Source organism: Vombatus ursinus, unplaced genomic scaffold (assembly GCF_900497805.2).
Source record: "Vombatus ursinus unplaced genomic scaffold, bare-nosed wombat genome assembly UNPS02014807.1, whole genome shotgun sequence".
In the NCBI taxonomy this organism is placed as follows: Eukaryota; Metazoa; Chordata; class Mammalia; order Diprotodontia; family Vombatidae; genus Vombatus; species Vombatus ursinus.
Genome location: NW_020954585.1, coordinates 53,664,852 through 53,686,527, shown reverse-complemented (window position 1 = coordinate 53,686,527; position 21,676 = coordinate 53,664,852). Strand labels below are relative to the sequence as shown.

At 38.0% G+C, this 21,676-nt stretch overlaps 2 protein-coding genes across 7 annotated transcripts in view; one reads left to right on the top strand and one right to left on the bottom strand.

Moving 5' to 3' along the window:
- The window catches only part of CUNH7orf50 (chromosome unknown C7orf50 homolog), a 338,906-nt gene that overhangs the window by 247,343 nt on the left and 69,887 nt on the right, over positions 1-21,676 (bottom strand). The gene's annotated exons all lie outside the window — the stretch shown is intronic.
- Positions 202-17,317, top strand: GPER1 (G protein-coupled estrogen receptor 1). Of its 3 annotated transcripts, none has more exons than XM_027874508.1 (4): positions 202-541; positions 5,501-5,598; positions 12,014-12,118; positions 14,540-17,317. In XM_027874508.1, exon 4 carries the CDS (start codon positions 15,009-15,011, stop codon positions 16,104-16,106), a length of 1,098 nt encoding a protein of 365 aa, XP_027730309.1. In that variant the 5' UTR covers positions 202-541; positions 5,501-5,598; positions 12,014-12,118; positions 14,540-15,008; the 3' UTR covers positions 16,107-17,317. The 3 variants fall into 3 exon arrangements, with proteins under 3 accessions (XP_027730309.1, XP_027730308.1, XP_027730310.1); XM_027874507.1 differs by having other exon boundaries at positions 11,931-12,118; XM_027874509.1 differs by having other exon boundaries at positions 11,869-12,118; positions 15,286-17,317.

Here is a 21,676-nt window from a genome sequence, read left to right as displayed (position 1 = left end):
GATGAGGAAACTGTTGTTGTTAAGTCATTTCAGTTGTGTCTGACTCTTCATGACCAACCCCCTTTGGGGTTTTCTTGACAAAGATATTGGAGTGGTTTGCCATTTCCTTCTCCAATTCATTTTACAGATGAGGAAACTGGGGCAAACAGGGTCAAATGACTTGCCCGGAGTCACACAGCTAGGAAGTGAGGCCAGATTTAAACTTTGGAAGATCAGTCCGCCCAAAGAAACTGAAGCCCAGAGAAATTAAGTAATTTAAGATTACACAGAGGGTGGCATATAAAACTAGAACTCAGGTCTCATGATTTCCATTTGCAATTACATGCTGCTATACTCATTATACATCATGTCTGTCCCCTTGGACTAAGATTTAGGGCACCAAAACTGGATTCTGTAACTCTGAAGGACAAGACCCAAAGGAGGCAAGTTTCAGTTAGCATTATGAGGTCTCCTGTTTGGAAGAAACAGCTGATGTCAGGAGAAATCCCAGCAACCATCAAGGGGAGTCAGCGTGTCTAACAAGTCAGTACAACCAATACAAGTAAGATTGGTCTTTTATGGCAGCTATAAAATACTCATCTGAGCAAGTAAATGTGGATTTGCTTTTAATATTAACAAGAGGAGGCAAGGACATAATGTTGAATAAGAAGGTATAACACTGTCACCCTTTTAAAACTCCTTTTTCGTGAACTGAATGCTATGTAATCATAAAAACCAAGCTTAGGTTGGGAGGAGAGCTGAGAAAACGCACAATTCTCCCCTCTTGGAAAAAGTGGGGAACCATGGGTTTAAAATACTAGACATGCTGCGAGTCATGCTGAATATGTTGGTTGGTTTTGTTGAACTGCTTTTTTTCTGCCTCCTTTTAAATCTGTCATAAGGAATAGCCCAGTGGACAGGGAAGGGGATATATTTAAAAAAAAAAAAAAGATGATACAAAAGCAAAAGTTATCAATAAAAATAAATTTCTTTTAGAAAGTTCTTTTCATGATAGAAAGAGCCTAAAAGATAAAATTTTAGATCTACCATCCTTATTAGACTAGCCTGAGTGAAGCAATGGTGTTTAAAGCATTTTATTTACCATGTAAATGCTTCTTGATTTCTGTATATACGAAGAAGAAATCTTCAAAGATGGCAATTAGGGGCTAATTGTTTCTTACCACAAAACAGAGAGCCTGCTACTGCTCTGATAAAAGCCTAAGACCAGTTAAAATGGGGTTTAGTTTTAAGTGTTGAGCACAAGCGGAAGGAAATTCAGCGGTGTTGCTGCCAGAACGCCCTTCAACTTAGCCCACTTGTTCCCAGGCTTGGCAGAACAAATGGTCATAATTAGAGATTCCCACTGTACTTGGCAGAGATTGATATCCTGGGTGGTTCTGAAGAAAGCAAGATAGGCTTAAATCATTCTGGTCCAAAATAAATATTTATTTAATGACACGTATCCTTGTCCTACTGTATTCATATGGGACATACTGCTTCAATATTTAGCAATAATGAGATGAACTGAAGATGGGACAAGGACTGATCCTGAGAGGCAAGAGAGTATTTTTCATAAATAAATTATTTTTTGGAAACAAATATGCCAATCAACTGGGGAATGGAGGAACAAATTGTGGTGTTGGATAAACAAAATAAGCAAATGGATAAACAAAATTAATATAATGGAATATTATTGTACTGTAAAAAATGATGAACATGATGAATAGAGAAGTATGGAAAGACTTGCCTAAACTGATGCAAAGAGAAGTAAGAAAAGTCAAGAAAACAACATACAACAGTTTCAGTGGAACCACAAAACAATCAAAAATGAACATTGCAAAATTACAAAGAACAAATTTGGCCCCCAAGAAGAGATATAAGAAGACACCTCTACACATACACATACCCTCCTCTGCAGAGATTGGGGGGGGTGTCTTTGGCTAAGGAACATTGTATATATGGTCAGATTTTTTGAATGTATTGATCATTGTTGTTGATATTTTTTCTCCTCTTCTTCTTTTTTTTTTTTTAAGGCAATTGGGGTTAAGTGACTTACCCAGGGTCATACATCTAGTAAGTGTCAAGTATTTGAACTCAGGTCCTCCTGACTTCAGGCCCAGCGCTCTATCCACTGTGCCACCTAGCTGCCCCTGGGCTCTTCTTCTAAAGAAATTTTTTGTTATAAAGGATGACCCTCTGGAAGGGGGGAAAAGAAGAGATACAAAGGGAAATTTAGATGTAAAAACAAAAGATATAAATAAAAATGTTTGTTTTTTTAAAAAAGCATTTTCCTCATAAAGTACACCTTCCAAGGATCAGAGGACCATAGATTTAGAGGATTGATCATAGATGTGTGAAAGGTGTAAGATGACATCAGGGTGGCAAAGAGGCATAGATTTAAAGCAAAAAAGGACCTTTGGAGATATCTAGACCAACACCCACCTACACCCACCTTAGCTAAGGAGATTGAGTTCCAGAGTGGTTTGCTCAAGGTTAATTACACTGGTAGCAGGGAATAAAAATGGGATTTTAACCCAGTTCTTTCTACTGCACCAAGCTGCCTCTCATTAGGAAGAAAGTTTTTTGCAAATAAGCAATTCCTTTCTGTGAAGATTTCATCTCTGCAGGAGTTGGCCCTCTACTAATAGCTCAGGACCCTTCTCATTCATTCTACCCAATCTCAATTCAACTCTTGCTTATAATGATTTTATCACTATCTGAAACAGGCTATGCAATCAGACTGTCAAAAAACATTTACTGCATAGGCACTATGTGCTAGGCACTGTGTGCTAAGGGCTGGAGATACAAAGAAAGTTTTAAAAGCTCTCAAGGAGCTCACAGTCTAACTGAGGAGACAGGATATAAACAACATGTACAAACAAGCTATATACAGAATAAACTGAAAAATCAATAGGGGAAAGGAGGGATTCAGAAAGGCTTCCTATAAATGATAGGATTTTAATTGGGACTTGAAGAAAGCTAAGGAAGCCAGAAAGTAGAGATGAGGAGAAGAGCATTCCTGGCATGGGGTGGTGGTGGGGGGGTGGAATTGCAGGGGGATCAGACAGCAGAAATACAAAGGAGAGCAATGTAACTGAACTGCAAAGTACTGGGTTGGGGGGCTGGGAAGTGGGTGTGAAAGGTACAAGATGACTTGAGGGTGGAGAGGAGGCAGGTTATAAATGGCTTTGAATGACAAACTGAGGATTTTAGATTTGATTCTGGAGGTAACAGGGAGCCACTGGAGTTTAAATGAATAGTGAGATGACATGCTTAGACCTGCAACTTAAGATCACTTTGACTTACTAGCTATGTGACCCTGGGCAAGTCACTTAACCCCAATCGCCTAGGGAAAAAAAAAACTGAATGGAGGATGGTCTGGAGTGTGGTGATAAGGGCTTGCAGTGCCAGGTGAGAGAAGGGGGTATGTGCAAGCGACAATATTAAGATAAAATCAACAGCCCTAGCAATGGGTTAGGTAAGGGGAAGTGAGAAATAGTAAGGAGCCAAGGATGATGATCCAGCAAGCGCGGGTGACTGGGAGGATGGTGGTACCTTCAATAGTAACAGTCAGGAACGGGGGAGGATTTTGGGAGGGGGGAAACGAGTTCGGTTTTGGACATGTTGAGTTTCAAATGTCTATGGGACAAAGATGTTCCTAATATTTAGCAGCTGAAGATTCAAGATAGCTCAGAAAATTTGTTGGCCCGTTAACATGTTTTCATCATTTTGCCTTTCCACAAGGATATGCCATTCAGTTCCAAAGTCCTATGTTTCATAATTCTATGAGGTACACAGATAGTAAAATGAGTGACATTAGCATTCTTTCCTATTCACTTTCAATAAACTGTGATTTGCATTCACATGAGGCTGTAGTCACTTCTTAATTACTTTTTTTTTTCTTTACTGGACCTGTGATTATATTGGAACAGGGAATGCTTTCCACCAATGCAGGATATCACCTGCTCTGCAACTTGACAGTCTTAATAGAGTTTGTTGCCTGTGTTACTGAGAGGTTAAGTGTCTTGCCTGGGGTCATAAAGCCAGTATGTGTCAGAGCTGGAACCTGAATCCAGGTCTTCCTAACACTGAGACTGGCTCTCAATCCACTACACTATGCTATTTAACTTTAAAGATGATTACCAACAAATACTTTTGAGTCAGTAGTATGAAAGTCATTGGAAAAAGAAAGCTGGAGAAGACACAGGACATAGTCTCTAACAGAACTGGAGACATTTTCTCCACTTAATTCTCCTTGCCATTTGTTAAATTTTTTTTTATTAATTTATTTTGATTTATCAACAATCACTTCCATAAGCTTTTGAGTTTTAAATTTTTCTCCCTCTCCCTTCCCACCTCCTTCCCCAAGAGGGTGCGCAATCTGATATAGGTTATACACATACATTCCTATTAAACATATTTTCATGTTAGTCATGTTGTAAGGAAGAATTAGAACCAAAAGGAGGAACCACAAGAAGGAGAAAACAAAATAAAACAGAAGAAAATAATAGCAAATAGTATGCTTTGATCTGCATTCAAACTCCATAGTTCTTTCTCTGGATGTGGATAGCATTTTCCATCATGAAACCTTTGGAAATGTCTTAGATCCCTGCATTGCTGAGAAGGGCTAAGTCTATCAATATTAGTCATCGCAAAATGTGGCTGTTACTGTGTACAACTTTCTCCGGGTTCCGCTCACTTCATTCAGCATCAGTCCATGCAAGTCTTTCCAGGTCTTCTGAAGTCTGCCTGTTCATTATTTCTTATAGCACAATACTATTCCATTCCATTCATATACCACAAGTTGTTCAGCCATTCCCCAGTTGATAGGCATTCTCTCAATTTCCAATTCTTTGCCACCACAAAAAGAGCTGCTATAAATAATTTTGTACACGTGGGTCCTTGTCCCATTTGTATGATCTCTTTGGGATATAGCCCTAGAAGTGCTATTGTTGGGTCAAAAGGCATTTGTTAAATTTCAAAACGGTAGAAGTATGCCAAACATTTCTAAATCATTGCCTTCCTGATTCATCATTGGAGCTGCCATCCAAAGTTTCATGCTTTCTCTCCCTGCACTGTCCAACTAAGCCCCTGGCCTCAGACAATAAGACTGCTGGGTCAGGAATGAAAAAAGAAAATGTAGGCACTTGGACATTCAAGTGTTTCTCTCTGTCAATGTGCTAAAGCCAAGTACAAATGATTAATACAATGATAAATAATAAAATTTTTGTTATTTCTAAATCTCCTTCAAGTTGACTATATTAAATTACATATATAAACTGTATATTCCATAGAATTATATAGAATTGACTGTTATCTGGACAAGCAGCAGAACATATTGCAAAGAGTGGGGTGTAGCAGAAAACTTAATGGACTTGGGAATCAGGAGATCTGGGTTCAAAGCCTGGCTATAAAACTTACCAGCTATATGACTATGGATAGGCAAGACTTTTGACTCTGAGACTCAGTTTCTTCATATAAAAATTAGGATTAAGAATATCTGCACTATCTATTTCACCAGGCTTTTTAAGAAGAAAGAGCTTTATATGCCTGTGATGATTAAGAGGAAGATGAAATGGATCAGGAGGATAGACACGAGGAAGAAGAGGAGAGTAGGGAGTAAGTATTTATATAGTACCCACTGTGTGCCAGGAACTAAGCTAAGTGCTTTAAACAAATATTATCTTTTGTATCTAATTGTGGATCTATTGATCCACACAACAATCCTACAAGGTAGGTAGTATTATTATGCCCATTTTACAGTTGAGGAAACTGAGGCAAACAGAAGTTAAGTGACTTGCCAAGGTCTATAAGGTAGTAAAGAGGAGAAGGAGAAGAAGGAGAATGATGTGGGGTTCTGCATTCCTTCTTCAGTTTTCTGAAGGCATGCAAGATTTGTTGCTAGCTCCTGGTGTACTTTATGTTACGGTAACCTTTAAAACTCTGTAGTCAAACTTTTAAACATAAAGGTGATACTACAGTACTCATACAGATGGGTGATGTCACTGGTTTAGTTGTTCCTTTCAATGATGCAGATCCCAATCCAGCCCAGGCAACTCTTGTCCTCCCACAAGTTCACCATAGGACATCTACCCAACATGCTAAGATCTTAGCTTTTTTCTCCCAACATCAAAATTGTATCACTGGTGCATTCTGGCAGTCTACATGTCATCCCCTGCTCTTACCACATGACCAGCCCATCTTCTCTTCCTTTCATAATTACAGTGAAAATGTCTCGTACTCCTGTTCTAACAAGGACCTCAGCTGTTAGATATTGGAGCCTGCTCCCACCCAACATGAATCTCTCCTCTGCCCTATGTGTGAAGTTTGAATTCAGTTCTGCAGAGACTTATATTCCATGTCTTGCTGTAACACTAGAGAGAATACTACTGTTAAACAGATGGCTCTTTGTTTTCAGTAAAAGATTGGGGTCATTAAAGATGCTTTGAAATTTCCTGAAGGCAACCTAGCCCACTTTCCTTGTCCTGTTCATCTCAGTCCAATTCACTGTTCATCTGCACTGTGTCTCCTACACACACAGACACAGACACACAGACACACACATACACAGATGTCTTTCTTTTTTCTTTCTTTCTCTTCCTTCTTTCCTTCCTTTCTTCTTTTCTTTCCTTCTTTCCTCTGACCAGTGGGCATTCTTCACCCACTTGATTTTTCCTGTGTGAATGGTTAGACTAAAATTCTTTTCAGTAATTGTGAATCTCTTCCAGAGAGCCCCACAAAACTAATAATAATGAGGCGATTATGCACATTACAAAAGAGTTCCCTTTTTTTTTTAACAAGAACGTATCTCAAAGGGTTCTTTTAATGAGTGACCACCCCATGCACTTAAAATGATTCAATTGACACAGATTTTATTTTCAGCATGTTGTAGCGGGGAAAGCACTGAACTTAGAATAAGGAAAAATGGAGACCTTGGGTAAGACATGTAATTTTCCTGGGCTTCAGCCTCCTTACCTACAAAAAGAGAACTGGACCAGATAATTTTTTAGGTTTCTTCCAGCTTTGTGATTCTGATGATGCCAGAAACACCTTATTGCATATATCAGGGTGCACCTGTAAGACGATTAGACCATTATCCACCACTATGGAAACAGAAAAATATGCAAGGTAATAGGGTCAGAAGCTATACTAGAAACTTTAAAATGTTCCTAAATCACAATCAAAAGAATAGATAAATTTTGTGTAAAGCAGTTCCTTCAACACACATGTGCAATGTCTATTTTTAAGTGACATATCTTGGCTGTTTAAAGAGTTGGCAAGGTTTTTTTTTTAAATATCAAGATGAATTTGTACTTTCTCATGACTTCTTTCAAAATGGTGTTTCAGGCATTTTTAACACTGGAATGATTTGACATTCAAAGCTGTCCAAAAAAAGGCCAAAATAAAACGTGCTTCTTATTATTCATTGGGTTTTTATAAAAACCAAAAAAATTAATAATTAATTGGATCTAATGTTTTATTAATATTAATAAGTGATAAGATTTTGTGACAAGATGCATATGTATATATATTCTATGTGATATAATATGTAGCCATATCTTATGTGTGTGGGGCAGAGATAATATACACACATATAAATATATAAGATCATAAAACTTAAGTGCTAGGAGGTACTTTAGAGATCACCTAATTTTTCTTCATCATCCACAAGAATATGGGCCAGGCATTGCAATAAGTTTCAGGGATACAATGAAAGTAAAAAACATGGTCTCTGTCCTCTAGGAGGAGAGATGGGGGAGATAATATGCAAACAACCACAAATAAAAAAGATACACAGTGTAAATGGGGGGTAATATCAGAGAGAAGGTACTGTCAATAAGTGTAACCAGAAAAGGCTTATTGTAGAATGCAGGATTTGAGCTAAATCTTGAAAGAAGCCAGGAGGAAGAGGACCAGGGCAAATTCTAAGCATGGAAGAGAGTCACTGAAAAAGAAAAGAGTAGATATAACAAAGGGAGATGAAGGTTCATTGTGAGGATCAGCAAGAAGGCTATTGTCATTGAGTACCCAGAAGAAGAAAAGTGTAAGAAGACTGAAAAAGTAGGAAGAGGCCAGGTAGTTATGGGCTTTGAAAGACAAAGAGAGGATTTTATATTTGATTCTGGAGGTAAAAGAGAACCTATGGAGTTTATTGAGTAGGGGATGGCATTGTCAGACCTGTGCAGTACAAAGATGACCTTTGCAGCTGAGAAGAGGATGGCCTGGAGGAGGGAGAAGCTTCAGACAGGGAAACCAACTAGTGGGCTATTGCAATAGCTCAGGTATGAAATGGTAAAGGCCTAAACCAGTATGATGATGTTGTGTCAGTAGAGAAAACGGAACACAAAAAAAAGACACCGTGAAGGTAGAATGACAAGATGAGAATAGATAGCCTATATGCAGTACATACAGCTGAAAAGTTAAGGGTGACAATGAGGTTACAATCTTGTATGCTGTGAGGATCTTAGAGGCGAAACTCTCAATACCTGAACTTACAAAGTTGTTCCATCTTATATTTAAATCACAATAAAATTTTGTATGACTGGGAAGATCTTAGAGGTGCCCTCAACTTTAATGGGGATCTGAGAATAGGGGAGTGCTTGGGATGAAAGATAATGAGCTATTTTGAACATGTTGTATCTGAGATGTCTACAGGACATACCCAATAGGCATTTGGTGACTAGTTCAAAAGAGAGATTACGGCTGGATAAATTAGATTTGACAATCATCAGCGCAGACCTGGTCGTTGAATCCACGGGAGCTGACAAAATCACTAAGCCATTTTACTATAGAGCAGGGGTTCTTAATCTGAAGTCTGTAAACTTATTCTTAATATTCTGATAACTGTATTTTAATTTAATTGGCTTTTCTTGGAATCCTAAGTATTTTATTTTATGTACTTAAAAACATTACTCTGAGAAGGGATTCACAGGATTCTCCAGACTGCCAAAGGGGTCCAGGACACAAAAAAAGTTAAGAACTGACATTATACTGGGATGAAAAGCAAGGAAACTGAGGCACAGAGAAATTCAATGATTTGCCTAGGGTCACAAAGTCAGGGGAGGATAGTCAGAATCTGAACCTAAATCCTCTAACTGTAAACCCAAGGCTCTACTCTGCCATCCTAACTCTCCATTATACCATATACATGTGTTTATCTATGCTGATATGTTTAAGAAGTCTCAAATAATATAGAATGCCTTAAAATTCTCAATACTTGAACTTACAAAGTTGTTCAATCTTATATTTAAATCACAAAACTAGCCAGCAGAGCAAATTACACAGGGATAATGACTGGGCCTGTAATGTCCATGCTATAGGAATTCCCTGGTAGAGAACCTCCCATCTCCTGGTGCAGATCAGCACTCCTCTTCTTAACTCTGAGATCAGCTTGCTAGTTACTACACCAGGAGGCTGCTCAACAGGTGACTACATGGAACAAATGTCCAAGGAAACATAAAAGTGGAAGTATATGGAGAACCAGAAACATGGAATCTTGGAGTCAGATGGGACCTTGAAGATTCTGTCCTCTAACCTGGACTTGAACAAAAAATGCTCTTTTACAAAATACTGGATAAGCAATAGTATAGGGTAGCGTAGTGGAGAGCATTATGGCTTGGAGTCAGAAGGACCCGAGTTCAAATCTGGCTGCAGACTCTAAGTAACTGTGTGACCCCAGGCAAATCACTTCACCCTATTTGCCTCAATTTCCTCATCTGTAAAATGAGCTGGAGAAGGAAATGGCAAGCCACTCTAGTATCTTTGCCAAAAAAACCCCAAATGGGGTCAGGAAGAGTCATATACAACCGAAACAACTGAACAACACATACATATATATACATACACACATAGAACATATCGAACACATATAAACCTTGTATATATAAATATATTTATATTTTACCAATGCTTTATTCACTTGGAAAGCAGTTTTTCTCTTGCACTCTTCGTCAATGCTGTGACAAACTACATTATTAAATATATACAATTAATAGCTTCACAATCTCATAACTGCATGGGCTTTAAAGATATAACCAAAATCCAACTCAAACCAAAGAGCTGATGAAGAGAAATGGAAAGGAGATGGAGGACAGAAATAGTATACATTATAGCTACATATTAAAATTAAGCACTTGCCTATAGGCTATTTGACTTGGCTTAGACACCATCAACTAAATGAACCCTTAAGATTTCATGCCAGGGAATTCCAACCAGATAATTTCTTGATGTAATATTCTGTAATCCTATGGGGTTTTCCCTGCCCATCTGACAAGGTTTGAACTAACAGCTTCTTTCCACAGGATTCCATCAACCAGTAGGTGGGGTACTGGGAAATGTCAGCTCAATTCCTTTTAGAGATGAGACACATAAGATAAGACTGTTTAGATATACTGGCCATTTCTGAAGCAAAGCTGATTCTCTGACTGTAAAATGCCATTAAAAATGCCTCTAACTGACCTGGATGTGGAGGGGTGGGGTTATAATTACATACCAGATTGGTTGCTCTAAGTAAATATCACTATATAACAGACCAAAGATTCAACTGAAAATAAAATGAGGGATGTGAAGGAATCCAAAGGTATTTGCTACCTTGGGTAAGTAGAACTACTTTGATCAATTTACATGTTAGTTCCCAAAGTTTAATCTTTTTTGCTATAGTATGAGATTAAATTATATATAATATGTATATGTACAAATTATTACATAAACACATAAGATTATTTGAAATGTGCATTTAAAATGAGGCACAATGGCTATGCCAAACATGAATATTTAAATTTAAACAAATAATGACAAATATAAAATAATACTATAAAGGACAAGTGGCATTCAATTCAATATTTACTTAATTAAGAGCCTAATAATTACTGGACACTGTGCTACACAGTGGGGACATGAAGACAATGACAAAACTGTTCCTGCCTCCAAGAAGTATATATTCTACAGAGGGGAACAACACTATACATGCTATTTTATATCCATGAAACACACACAGAGGAGATACAAAGTACTGTTAGGAAAAGTGGGGTAGAATAACTAAGGTAGGGGGTAGAAAGGGTCTTGAATGTGGGTTGTACTTAAGCAATGCTAAGGTGGGGGGTAGAAAGGGTCTTGAATGTGGGTTGTACTTAAGCAATGCTCAAAAAGAGGCTGGAGATGAAGGATAGCGTTCCAAACACTAGGAGTGGGGCTTGGGGTTATGTTGGGGGAATAGCAGCTTGTATCTAAAGACTTGCAGGTAGGAAATGTAAAGTCCTATATTCCAAACAGCAAGCCGACCAGTTTGGCTAGAATAGAGTATGTGAAAGGAAGTAAGGTAATGTCAGCCTAAAAGGATAGAAGGGAAAGTTCAGAGGCAACTGGGAGCCATAGAAGCTTCCTGAGGATGAGAATGCCACGATCAGACCTGTGCTTTAGGAATACCAGTATGGCAAATGTGTTGGGGATGGATGAGGGAGTGAAGAAACTGGTGGAAAGGAGACCAATTAACAGTAGTCCAGGCAAGGAGTACTAATGGCCTGAAGTGGAGTGGAGGCTGCAGGAGTTCAACATTGTATAAGTAGGGAGATGGTTAAGTATTCAGGAAAAGGGAATTAACTGGAAATTCACTTTTAAAATGCCTAAGGAGACTTAGCTTGTTGCCAGGGATAAGAACGAAAAGTAAATTTCTATGGATGCAGTATGTTTAAAAAAAAAAAAGCCAGCAGAAAAATGGTTAATTTTAGCCTTAAAAGGAAGCCTGTTCAGCACCACTTCAGCTGAACACAAATTAGAAGGACCCTGGGAAATCTATAAAGCCCTGTTTTGTTGCCAAGGACAGGCAGCAAGATCTGCATCTGCTGTCAAAAGCAATGACAGTCACTTACTCAGGGTAATGTTTTTAACCAGGTTTCAACAGTGGTGTGGTGATCTTCCTCCTACCTATGTGCTGCTACTGAATTATTCAACAGGTAGCATCCAACCCAGCCAGTTTTATCATCCCAACCACTTTCCAGAAAAGTTAAGCCTGCATCTTGTTCCTGTCCTGGCCTAGGTGAACAAACAAATCCTTGAAAAGGTACACAAAATCACAGACCATGAAGACAAAGGGAGTCTGCCTTGAACAAACACAAGCGGATGGACTACCGGACCTGCTCAGGTAAAGCTCAATTCTGGGGGTCCTCTGTAACAGCAAATGTTTTCTTGGATGCTTTTCCAAAAGACTTGTGTTTGTGTCTAAAATGAGTATATCTTTCTCTGATATGATTTTTTAATTGCTTGTTAGACCACCCTCTTCCCCGCCCCTTGATTACTTCGGAACTGGTAGTTCCTCTTGGTAAGGTTAACTTTTTCTATGGGAGAGAGGCTACCTAAAATTCCAGGCATGTACAGCTATTTGAATGATAAAAGCAAAACTTTGCTCTGTAGAGAGAAATGTTCTTGACTTGCTGACAGTAAATAAAGGTTTGCACTAAGGTAATTTTTATAAAGCATGCCATAAATAAAATTACAAAGCAATCTGGCATATTTCATTCAAGGAACAATATATCACATTGCCAGGAAATAGGATTACAAAGACTCTAACCTGTATTATAGTACTTTACTCACTCTTTCAATAAAAAAGCTTGCCGACTATCAAAAATAATAGGTCGATTAATATTCCTTTGAAAGAAATAGATCAAGCAAATATAAATCAGTGTCAGAAATTACCAGGGTAATAGAGCTGATAAAGATCTGGTCTAATTTTTCCTGAACTGCGCAACCAGTGGAGATTTGAAACATAATTTCATATCAAATTTTAAAATAGCTATGAAGGTTTATATATTTATAAATATGCTGTCAATTTTTTATGGGAATACTGAGATAGTAATAAACTTAATATTTGATTTATGTTTATTTTCACTTGACTACCATAAAACTAACACTAATTTGTGAATCCAAAGGCTCTAAATATGTGGAAATAATAAAGAAGTCTTTTTTTTCCACAATGTATATTTAGCAAATATGGGTATTTGAACAAGTGAAATCCTGAAAGTATTTGTAAAAGAATATCTCTGTAGAATTTTCTTCCAGAATAAAATCTAAAATCTTTCAAATGTTTAAAAAGAAAAAGAAACTTTAAAAACAGTTTTTAAAATGAAACTAAATACAGAGATTTTTAAATATTGCAGTCAGAATGCAAGTGCAGAACAGTCATAGTCATGTAGTTCAAACAAGGATTATCTACCCAAGAATGAATGAAGACAGAAAAACAACACCTAATAAAGACAAATTTATGTGACATACTAAGTAAATAGATCTTTATTAAGCTAAGCCAAACAAAGGCTGTTGAACGTTTTCAAATAACAATCCAAGCTCACCAATACACAGCTAAAGTCACAAAATACCATAGTTATTCTCAAGTTGTAGGAAAAGGAATCTCAACCCTACTTTTGGAATATCTCAATTGAGAAGTCTATAAGGGATGTCCAAAAAAACTCTCAAAACAAAATTTAAACTTAATTTACTTTAAACTGAAAAATAAATATATTTCCCATACAACTTTGAAGATAACTATGAAATCAAATGACAGTATGCTAAAACAAAAATGCTGATAATCATTGTTTACTGATAAATAGCTAAACTAGTTCCCAACCATAAGTAAGGGCAAACTTTTAAACTAAAAAAATTATTTCATTCTTAAGAAATCTCGGAAACAACATAATCTTTAAAATGCAACTAAATGAGGAAAACAAGTACAGAAGATACATCTAACTATATTATGTGACAGATGAGTGCTATTAAAAAACTATTTATAGAAAGCATACTTACTGGTTAAAAATGGCATTACAAGGCACAATTACTTTTAGTAACCTGACTTGTTAATGGCATTTAATTTTAAAATTATCAGGAATTTAACTTGTTTGATTTTTTTTTTTGAGTTCCCTAAGGTCAACTTTGCTTCACTGTGTGAGCTAAAACTCCATTGTTTCAGTTTCAGCACTCAGCCTCATCACTGTCAAAAAGCAAAATATCTTCTACAGATTTTGTTGAAACAGAAAATAAAGTATAAAAGGTTTAATTTTGTTTCATGTTAAATTCCCTAGTTATGCTATCTTATCCTTCATAAAAGTTGGTTATTTTCCCTTCCCATCCTCCTTCATTCTCCATCAGCTGATTAAACCAAGTTAATTTCCTCTGTCTGTGGTAGTAGTTTTCCTAAGGTTTTCCTACTCAAATAGCCATGCTGTTTTAACAAGAATGCTATTTTGGCTATAAAAACAAAGGAATATGTTGCATAAAAGAAAGATGAATCACTTTAACTGACTATTTTCCAGCTCAGATTAAGCAGCATTTCAACTCCGCAGGGGAAAAAAAAGACCACATTTCTCTCATAATCCGTCAGCACACTTTCGACATGAACCATCTCTCCAATATAACACGACAAAAAGCTCTGGTCTTTATTTAACTCTCTGTGTCATACATTGCTCTAGAGAGAACTGGCCAACAGCAAACTGTTCCTTATGAGAAGTACACTGGTGTTTGAGCCAAGCTGTAGCTAGGAATGAGAAGGTAATGCTTTTCTATTTACTTCTCCTAGGTTTCCAGATAGTCAAGAAACATCAAAGGGCAGGTGTGAATGGCTGATCTAAAATTACACAAGAAGAAAACAGACAACTTAAGACAAATTAAGGACTTTATAACCTTTAAGATTAAAAACAACAATAAAAACCACCTATGTGATTCCAGCTTTAAAGGCTTTCCAATTTAAAGAATTGCCTACAATCGCACCCATTTTCCCTCTCTTTGGTAACCAATGACCTTTTTGCAACCAATAAATTAAAAAACCTAGAAAGATTATTTATGACAAGCTTCCTCTGACTTTACCCAATACTGACTATCCTCAGCCCAGAGACTGATTTTTTTTTTCTGAAGATGAATCAGACATACCTAAAGTTCAAAACAGACTTTTGTGAACGTTTTGAAAAATCATAAAAATTTAGCAGTACTGGGCATTTACAACCAGAGTGGAAATACTTATTGTAATCTGTCAAGCAAGAGCTTTTATCATGGAAGTTTATTATGCAGGTACCCTGTCACCAATAGATTACAATAGTACATCCTTTGAACTGAACAGATCACACCTACTCAATGAAACTGACCCTTTCAAACAAGTCAACGACCAATACGAACACCAACAATATGTCATTGGTCTTTTCCTCTCATGTCTCTACACTATCTTCCTCTTCCCTATTGGCTTTGTGGGAAACATACTAATATTAGTAGTGAACATCAGCTTTCGTGAAAAGATGACAATCCCTGATCTGTATTTCATCAACCTTGCAGCGGCGGATCTCATCCTGGTGGCCGACTCCTTGATAGAAGTATTTAACCTAGATGAGAAGTATTATGACATCACAATCCTCTGTACCTTCATGTCTCTGTTCCTGCAAATTAACATGTATAGCAGCATTTTCTTCCTGACATGGATGAGTTTTGACCGATATATTGCCCTAGTGAAGGTCATGCGATCCAGCCTTTTTCGCACAAAGCACCATGCCCGGCTGAGCTGTGGCCTCATCTGGATGGCATCTATCTCTGCTACCCTGGTTCCTTTCACAGCTGTTCATTTGCAGCACACAGAGGAGGTCTGCTTCTGTTTTGCTGATGTGAAAGAAATCCAGTGGCTTGAGATTACCTTGGGGTTCATTATCCCCTTTGCCATCATTGGTCTCTGTTACTCACTCATCGTCCGAGTTCTCATCAAGGCTCACAAGCACCAGAGCCTGCGACTGCGGCGGCAAAAGGCCCTCCGAATGATTTTTGCTGTGGTCCTGGTTTTCTTTATCTGCTGGCTACCCGAAAATGTCTTCATTAGTGTACATCTCTTGCAAAGAAAGGAGCCAGCAATTTCTTCATGCAAACAGTCTTTTCGCCATGCCTACCCTTTAACTGGCCACATAGTTAACCTAGCAGCATTCTCAAACAGCTGCTTAAACCCACTTATCTATAGCTTTCTTGGGGAAACTTTTAGAGAAAAACTGAGGCTGTACATTGAACAGAAAAGCAACCTGTCAGCCCTAAATCGTTTCTGTCATGCTGCCCTCAAGTCAGTCATCCCTGAGAGCAGTGAGCAGACAGATGCAAAATTTAGCAGTGCTGTGTAAATAGACAACTGGGAGAGTCTTTTCATCAATGTAGAACAAAACTGTGTACCACAAAAATGTACATATAGCTAGGGAAGGGGAAAAAACACAACTATTTCTTTTCCTCTCATAGGTTTCTGATGTTGTCTAGATCAGCAGTTCCCATTTAGTGGCTTGTGAACCTTTGGGAGTCCTCAGTAATGTTCCAAGGAGTTCAAAATTCTTCAATGGTGCCTTAAGCATTAAATAATTGTAGAATATCATGAGTAGTATATTAAATTACCCCAGGGGTTCAGAGCAAATTGTTTTTGTTGAAATGAGTTCCCAGGGCAAAAAAATGTTAGGAACCACTGGTCTAGATGCTACTAAAAACTGGCTTTAATGTGTAAATTTTGGTCAAGTTTACTTGATTATAATTGGGGTTACTAAATAACATACCCTAAACAACTCTCTCTAATCACATACAGTTCATAGACAGACCTAATGATAGTTAAAGATAGAGATTATTATCACAGTATGTTTTCCTATGGCAAAGAAGAGTCAACAGATGACAAAACCATAATGTTCTGCTACTCTTCATATGGACTTTTGCTCCTCCCCCTGAGAGAAAACTGCCAAAACAGCAAGTGAGAAAACTCAGATTTATTAAGAAGTTTCTGCGGAGATGTAGCACTTTAAATGGAAACTTAGCTACTGAGAATAAATCTGCCACTTTATGTAATGAACACGAAGACTTCTGGCTAAAATCTATTTGAAATATTCTAAATTTGATATCACGGTGGGAAATCAAGTCCCATGATTTATAATCTATTGCTACACACTTTGACACTTGACTAGTGCTAAAATGAGACACGTCACTCATAGACACATTTAAGTATTATAATCTCTCTTAGAATGGCCATCAATTCTAAAATACATGATCCCGGTTTGTCAATTACCTTATTCATAGGTAAGTCACAGTCACCTGTGTAAGTTAGATTTGCATTAACGATGAAGCTTCTCCTTGGATAACATAACTGCTATCTAATGCTAGTCTGATCTGAGTCGTGACTTCTTCAATGTATATGTTTACAATAACCTTGGCATTTAGAAGAATGTGGGATGAAATTGTGAGAGCTGTGGAGTTTATCGTAGCCATCACAGAATGTAATACTGTGGCATTTTGGTTTAATAATGCAATAATAATGTTAATAGGAATAATAATGATGATAATATAGATGGCTCTCATTAAAGTGTTGAAAGTCTAATGCTTTTGAGTATCACCCAGTTTCTTCACTCACATGAAAAACAGCTAACATGTATATATCATTTTAAGGTTTTCAAAGGTATGGCCTCACAAAAACCCTGCAAAGTAAAGAGCGCAAGTGTTAATCGCACTTCACAGAAAAGAAAACTGAGAGAGTGAAACAGCTAGCCCATAATCACACAGCCAGTGTGGTAGAGTTTGTGGTATAGAGAGATAAATACCAATTTTTGCACCAAGGCAATTCAGCAGAGGAAGGCTGAAATGTGAAGTGGGGAAACAGAAACACTAGAACACTACAAAGCCACAGACCAGGATTTCACTTTAAGGGGAGGACTCAGAGGCATTTCAAATGAGTCACAGCTATGACATGCCATTTGGGAGTTTGCTAGTTTAACTAATAATTCGTTCTAACTAGGTGTTAAGCGCAGTCATTTCCATTCTACAAAAAGAGTCAAGTGATATCAGACAGAACCTTTCCACTTTCGGCACCCTGGATAAAGCCCAGGCTGTCCTACCCTGGTTATAGTTTTGCTGAGGCAAGAATCAAACCCAATGTTTCTGATTTCAAGTCCTGTGCCACATTATGCTTGGACACTTCTCCAAAACACTCTCAGTTCAATTAGAAAGGAGACCAAACAAACATAGTTTTGGCCAAGAGATCATTGGTGAGCTCATGGCCCATAGAACCTTCATAATTTAGCAAGTTTTTTTCCCCTACTAATTCCTCTTGTATGGGATATTTTTTATCCATGGGCCTGAGGTAAATAAAATAATATATAATTAAAGCTTTTAGACATAACAGAAAATGGCATATCTAGATATATAGATCTATATAGCTATAGATATGGATATATAGAAATAGATATAGAAAAAGAAATCAAAGAATCCAAGACAGACCCTTGGGGTGAGACACAGATGATGATCCAGTAAAGCAGACCAAGTTAGCAACAGTCAGACAGGTGACAGGAGAATCAGAAGATACAGTATCATGAAAAGAGAGAGAGGAGGGAGGAACCAAAAAGTGATCAGTGGTGTCCACTGCTACAGAGAAATAAAGAAGGCTAAAAGGACTGAGAAAAGTAATCATATTTAGCAGTTAATAAATGGAAGAAGCAGTTTCAGTTGAGTGAGGAGATCAAAAATCAGACAGAGAAGTAGACAAAAGGAGAGGAAATGCAGGCAATAAGTGCAGACAGCTTTTTCTAGGAATTTATGTGAAAAGAGGGGCCTCTCATCTCTTCTTAAATGCCAAGATATGGCTTAAATATGACTTAGTGTTTGAAACATGAGTTTAAGAAGTTCTCAAGAAACTTGAGTCAAAGCATCTAGAGAACCTTTCCAGGAAACAGATGAAAGGGCTTCTCCTTTCTATTACACTTCCCTCAAAAGTCACCTAGTACAAAGTAAACATCACATTAATATTTTCCAAAGCAGTAAGAACAAGTCCTAAAAATGGCCTTCCTGCTATATCTTTTGATAGCCCCATTAAGAGTACCCATGTAAGCCACATACACTTGGTAATGGCATGCACCGCTACAGAAGGCACATGCAGAAGTTGTGAAAACAGGAGGAACTCTAAAGGTCCCATAACAGGCACTATCCCACCTTGATGAGTACTGAATTGTTCATTGATTTATTATGACCCAACACTCTATCCTGAGGTGAGAGCATGAAGTCCTTTGTCCGCCCTTCCTTTTTACCAACAGATTCACGGTGCCATCCTCATCCACAATAGGGGCAGCTATGAACATCAAATCCTCTCAACCCTGAGCCCCATCCGGTTTATAACCTAAGTGAAGGGAACCGATTAATGGGGCTCCTGTTGGGTCAGGGCAAACATGTCCAGTTTTTTGAATACTCAGGAAAGATCATCATGGCAGCAAGTGGAAAGTAATACTTCAATCACAATTTAATAAAGCACGAAGAATACAGAAGCAGTCATAGAGGAGAGTATAAGGCACTCAGGGAATGGGGTGGTAGAGGCAGGTAGGCATCATGGGGAAGAGAAGGGGAAGGAAAGGGACAAAGAGAATCACTTATGTAATAGCTGATTGAATGGGAGCACTTGGGCTGCATGCACCTGTAGCAGGTGGAATGTTTAAGGGGCAGGAGTTTGGGGTCCATTTTTATAGTTTTGGAGTTAGAAGACTTACCAACTTTTATCCACGTCACCTTAGGTTTACTTCATTAACATACTAACATCATCTCAAAGTTATCAACACCACCTTATGGTTAGGTCATTTACATAACATTTTGCATGTGTGTTTATAGACTCAAGTGCCATTACATTAAGGTCTAGCTGGCTTCCCCTAATTTAGCACATTGTCTCAGGATGCAGCCTCAGTTAAAAAGACCGTTGCAATTGGTTCCTATGCTCCTCTAATTTATTTGACAGCTCCTAAGTACCTGTTATGCTCCCATAATTTATGGAAGTATTTTTAAGTGACTTTTATGTTCCCCTTTATATTCTTACTTCCTACCATTGTTATCTTATACTGGCTGCTGACATATTTACTACAGTAACTAAGAGAGGGTTTGGGAGGGTGGGGTGGGGAGGGGTGATACCGGGGACCAGAACATAATACACTTTCAACACATGAACAATTGGTATCAACAACACTTTTCAACCTTGTGGTCACAAGCAAAGGAAGGAGTATTAGTGGATCCTTCCACCAGCACTTTTTACCCTCAAACCAAAGAATCAGAGAAGGGAGTAGAACTTTTATGGTTCAGAATTAGCAAAACTGTTTAAGCATGACCAGGTTTGTGATTCTTTGAGGGAGACTAGACTACCAAAAGATATCAACTAGCCCTGCTCAGCTGGAAAAAATGAACAGGAAGGTGAGGAGAATCAGAATGGAGTGGGGTGACCAACAGGCTGCCTCCAACATTCAGAAAAATCAGAAGGTATTTCCCAATCAGACCACCCCTCAGGCTATGAATAAATGTCGCATTCCCAATTGAGTTGTGAAAATAAGCTTTAAGATATCACCTCACAACATAGACGGCATTCAAAAAATAATTATTGGTTGAGCTGATTCTCTATTTGAATAAAATTAAGATACTCTGTTCAAAGATCCCGTAGTCTTAGCAAAAAGTGGTGGAGTTTTTTGTTTTGTTTTGTTTTTTCAATGCAAAGATGCATTTCTCCTGACCAAAAAGGATAAACAAGGTATGAACATTCTATAGCCTGTATCCCCAAAAGCAAAAATTTACCTTGAGTCTTCGAATTTTCTATGAGTAGAATCTACCAATTATAGAATTTTAAAGTTGTTTTTAAGTTTGAACAGTTAGATATTTATTAGAATATCTGAGCCAATAATACAAATGGAGACCATCCAGAGCACAAATAAAAGTTCAATCCATCAGTTTCATTTAGGTCAAACTTCTCATTTATATCTGATTCAACCTATTAGAGTCTCCTCAACTCTAGTTCCCAAATCACCGACTGCCTATTAGACATTTCCAACAAGATGTCCAGTTGGTATTTCACACCAAACGCATTATCATACCACCTAAACTCATCCCACTTCCTAACTTCCCTATTTGTGTCAAGTACACCGTCCGCCATTCTTCTAGGCACCCAGAACTCAAGAGTTCTCCTTGACTCTTCCCTTCTCCCTAACCATGGCCCTCTCCATAGCCAATCAGTTGCTAAATCTTGCTGACTTTACCTTCACAACATCCCTCAAACCTTCTCACCACTCATACTTCCTCTCACTTGGACTATTGCAATATCCTGTTCATTGGTCTGTCTTCCATAAGCCTCCCCCACCCACCCCCACTCCAATTCATCCTTCACACAGATGCCAAATGGCTATTCCTAAAGCATAGGTCTGATTGTGTTACACCTCTGCTCAGAAAGCTCCAGGATAAAATACAAACTCCTCTGTTTGACATTTAAAGTCCATCACAATCCAACCTCACAGGCTTACCACAATGTTACTCCCCTTTATGTACTCTATACTCTGGCCAAAGTGGCCTATTTGCTATTCCGCATACATGACTTTTCATCTATCACCCTGAAACTTTGAAACCCACAGTGAACGGCTATCTCCTAGGTCTGGAATGCACTCTCTTCAACCCCACCTCTTAGAATCTCTCATGACTCAGTTTAAGAGCCCCATCCTTAAACAACAGGTACATCCTGATTCCTCCTCTCCCTTCCCAAACCTCAGTGCTCTGTTCTAACCCCCCCAGAAATGTATTAATTGTGTGTATACGTACATAAATACATGTATGTATATTTTTGCATTTACTTACCTGTGTACATGTTCATTTACTCTCAGGAGATTGGAAATCTGTGAGAGCAGGGACTTGTTTCATTTTTTTTGTATCCCTAGCA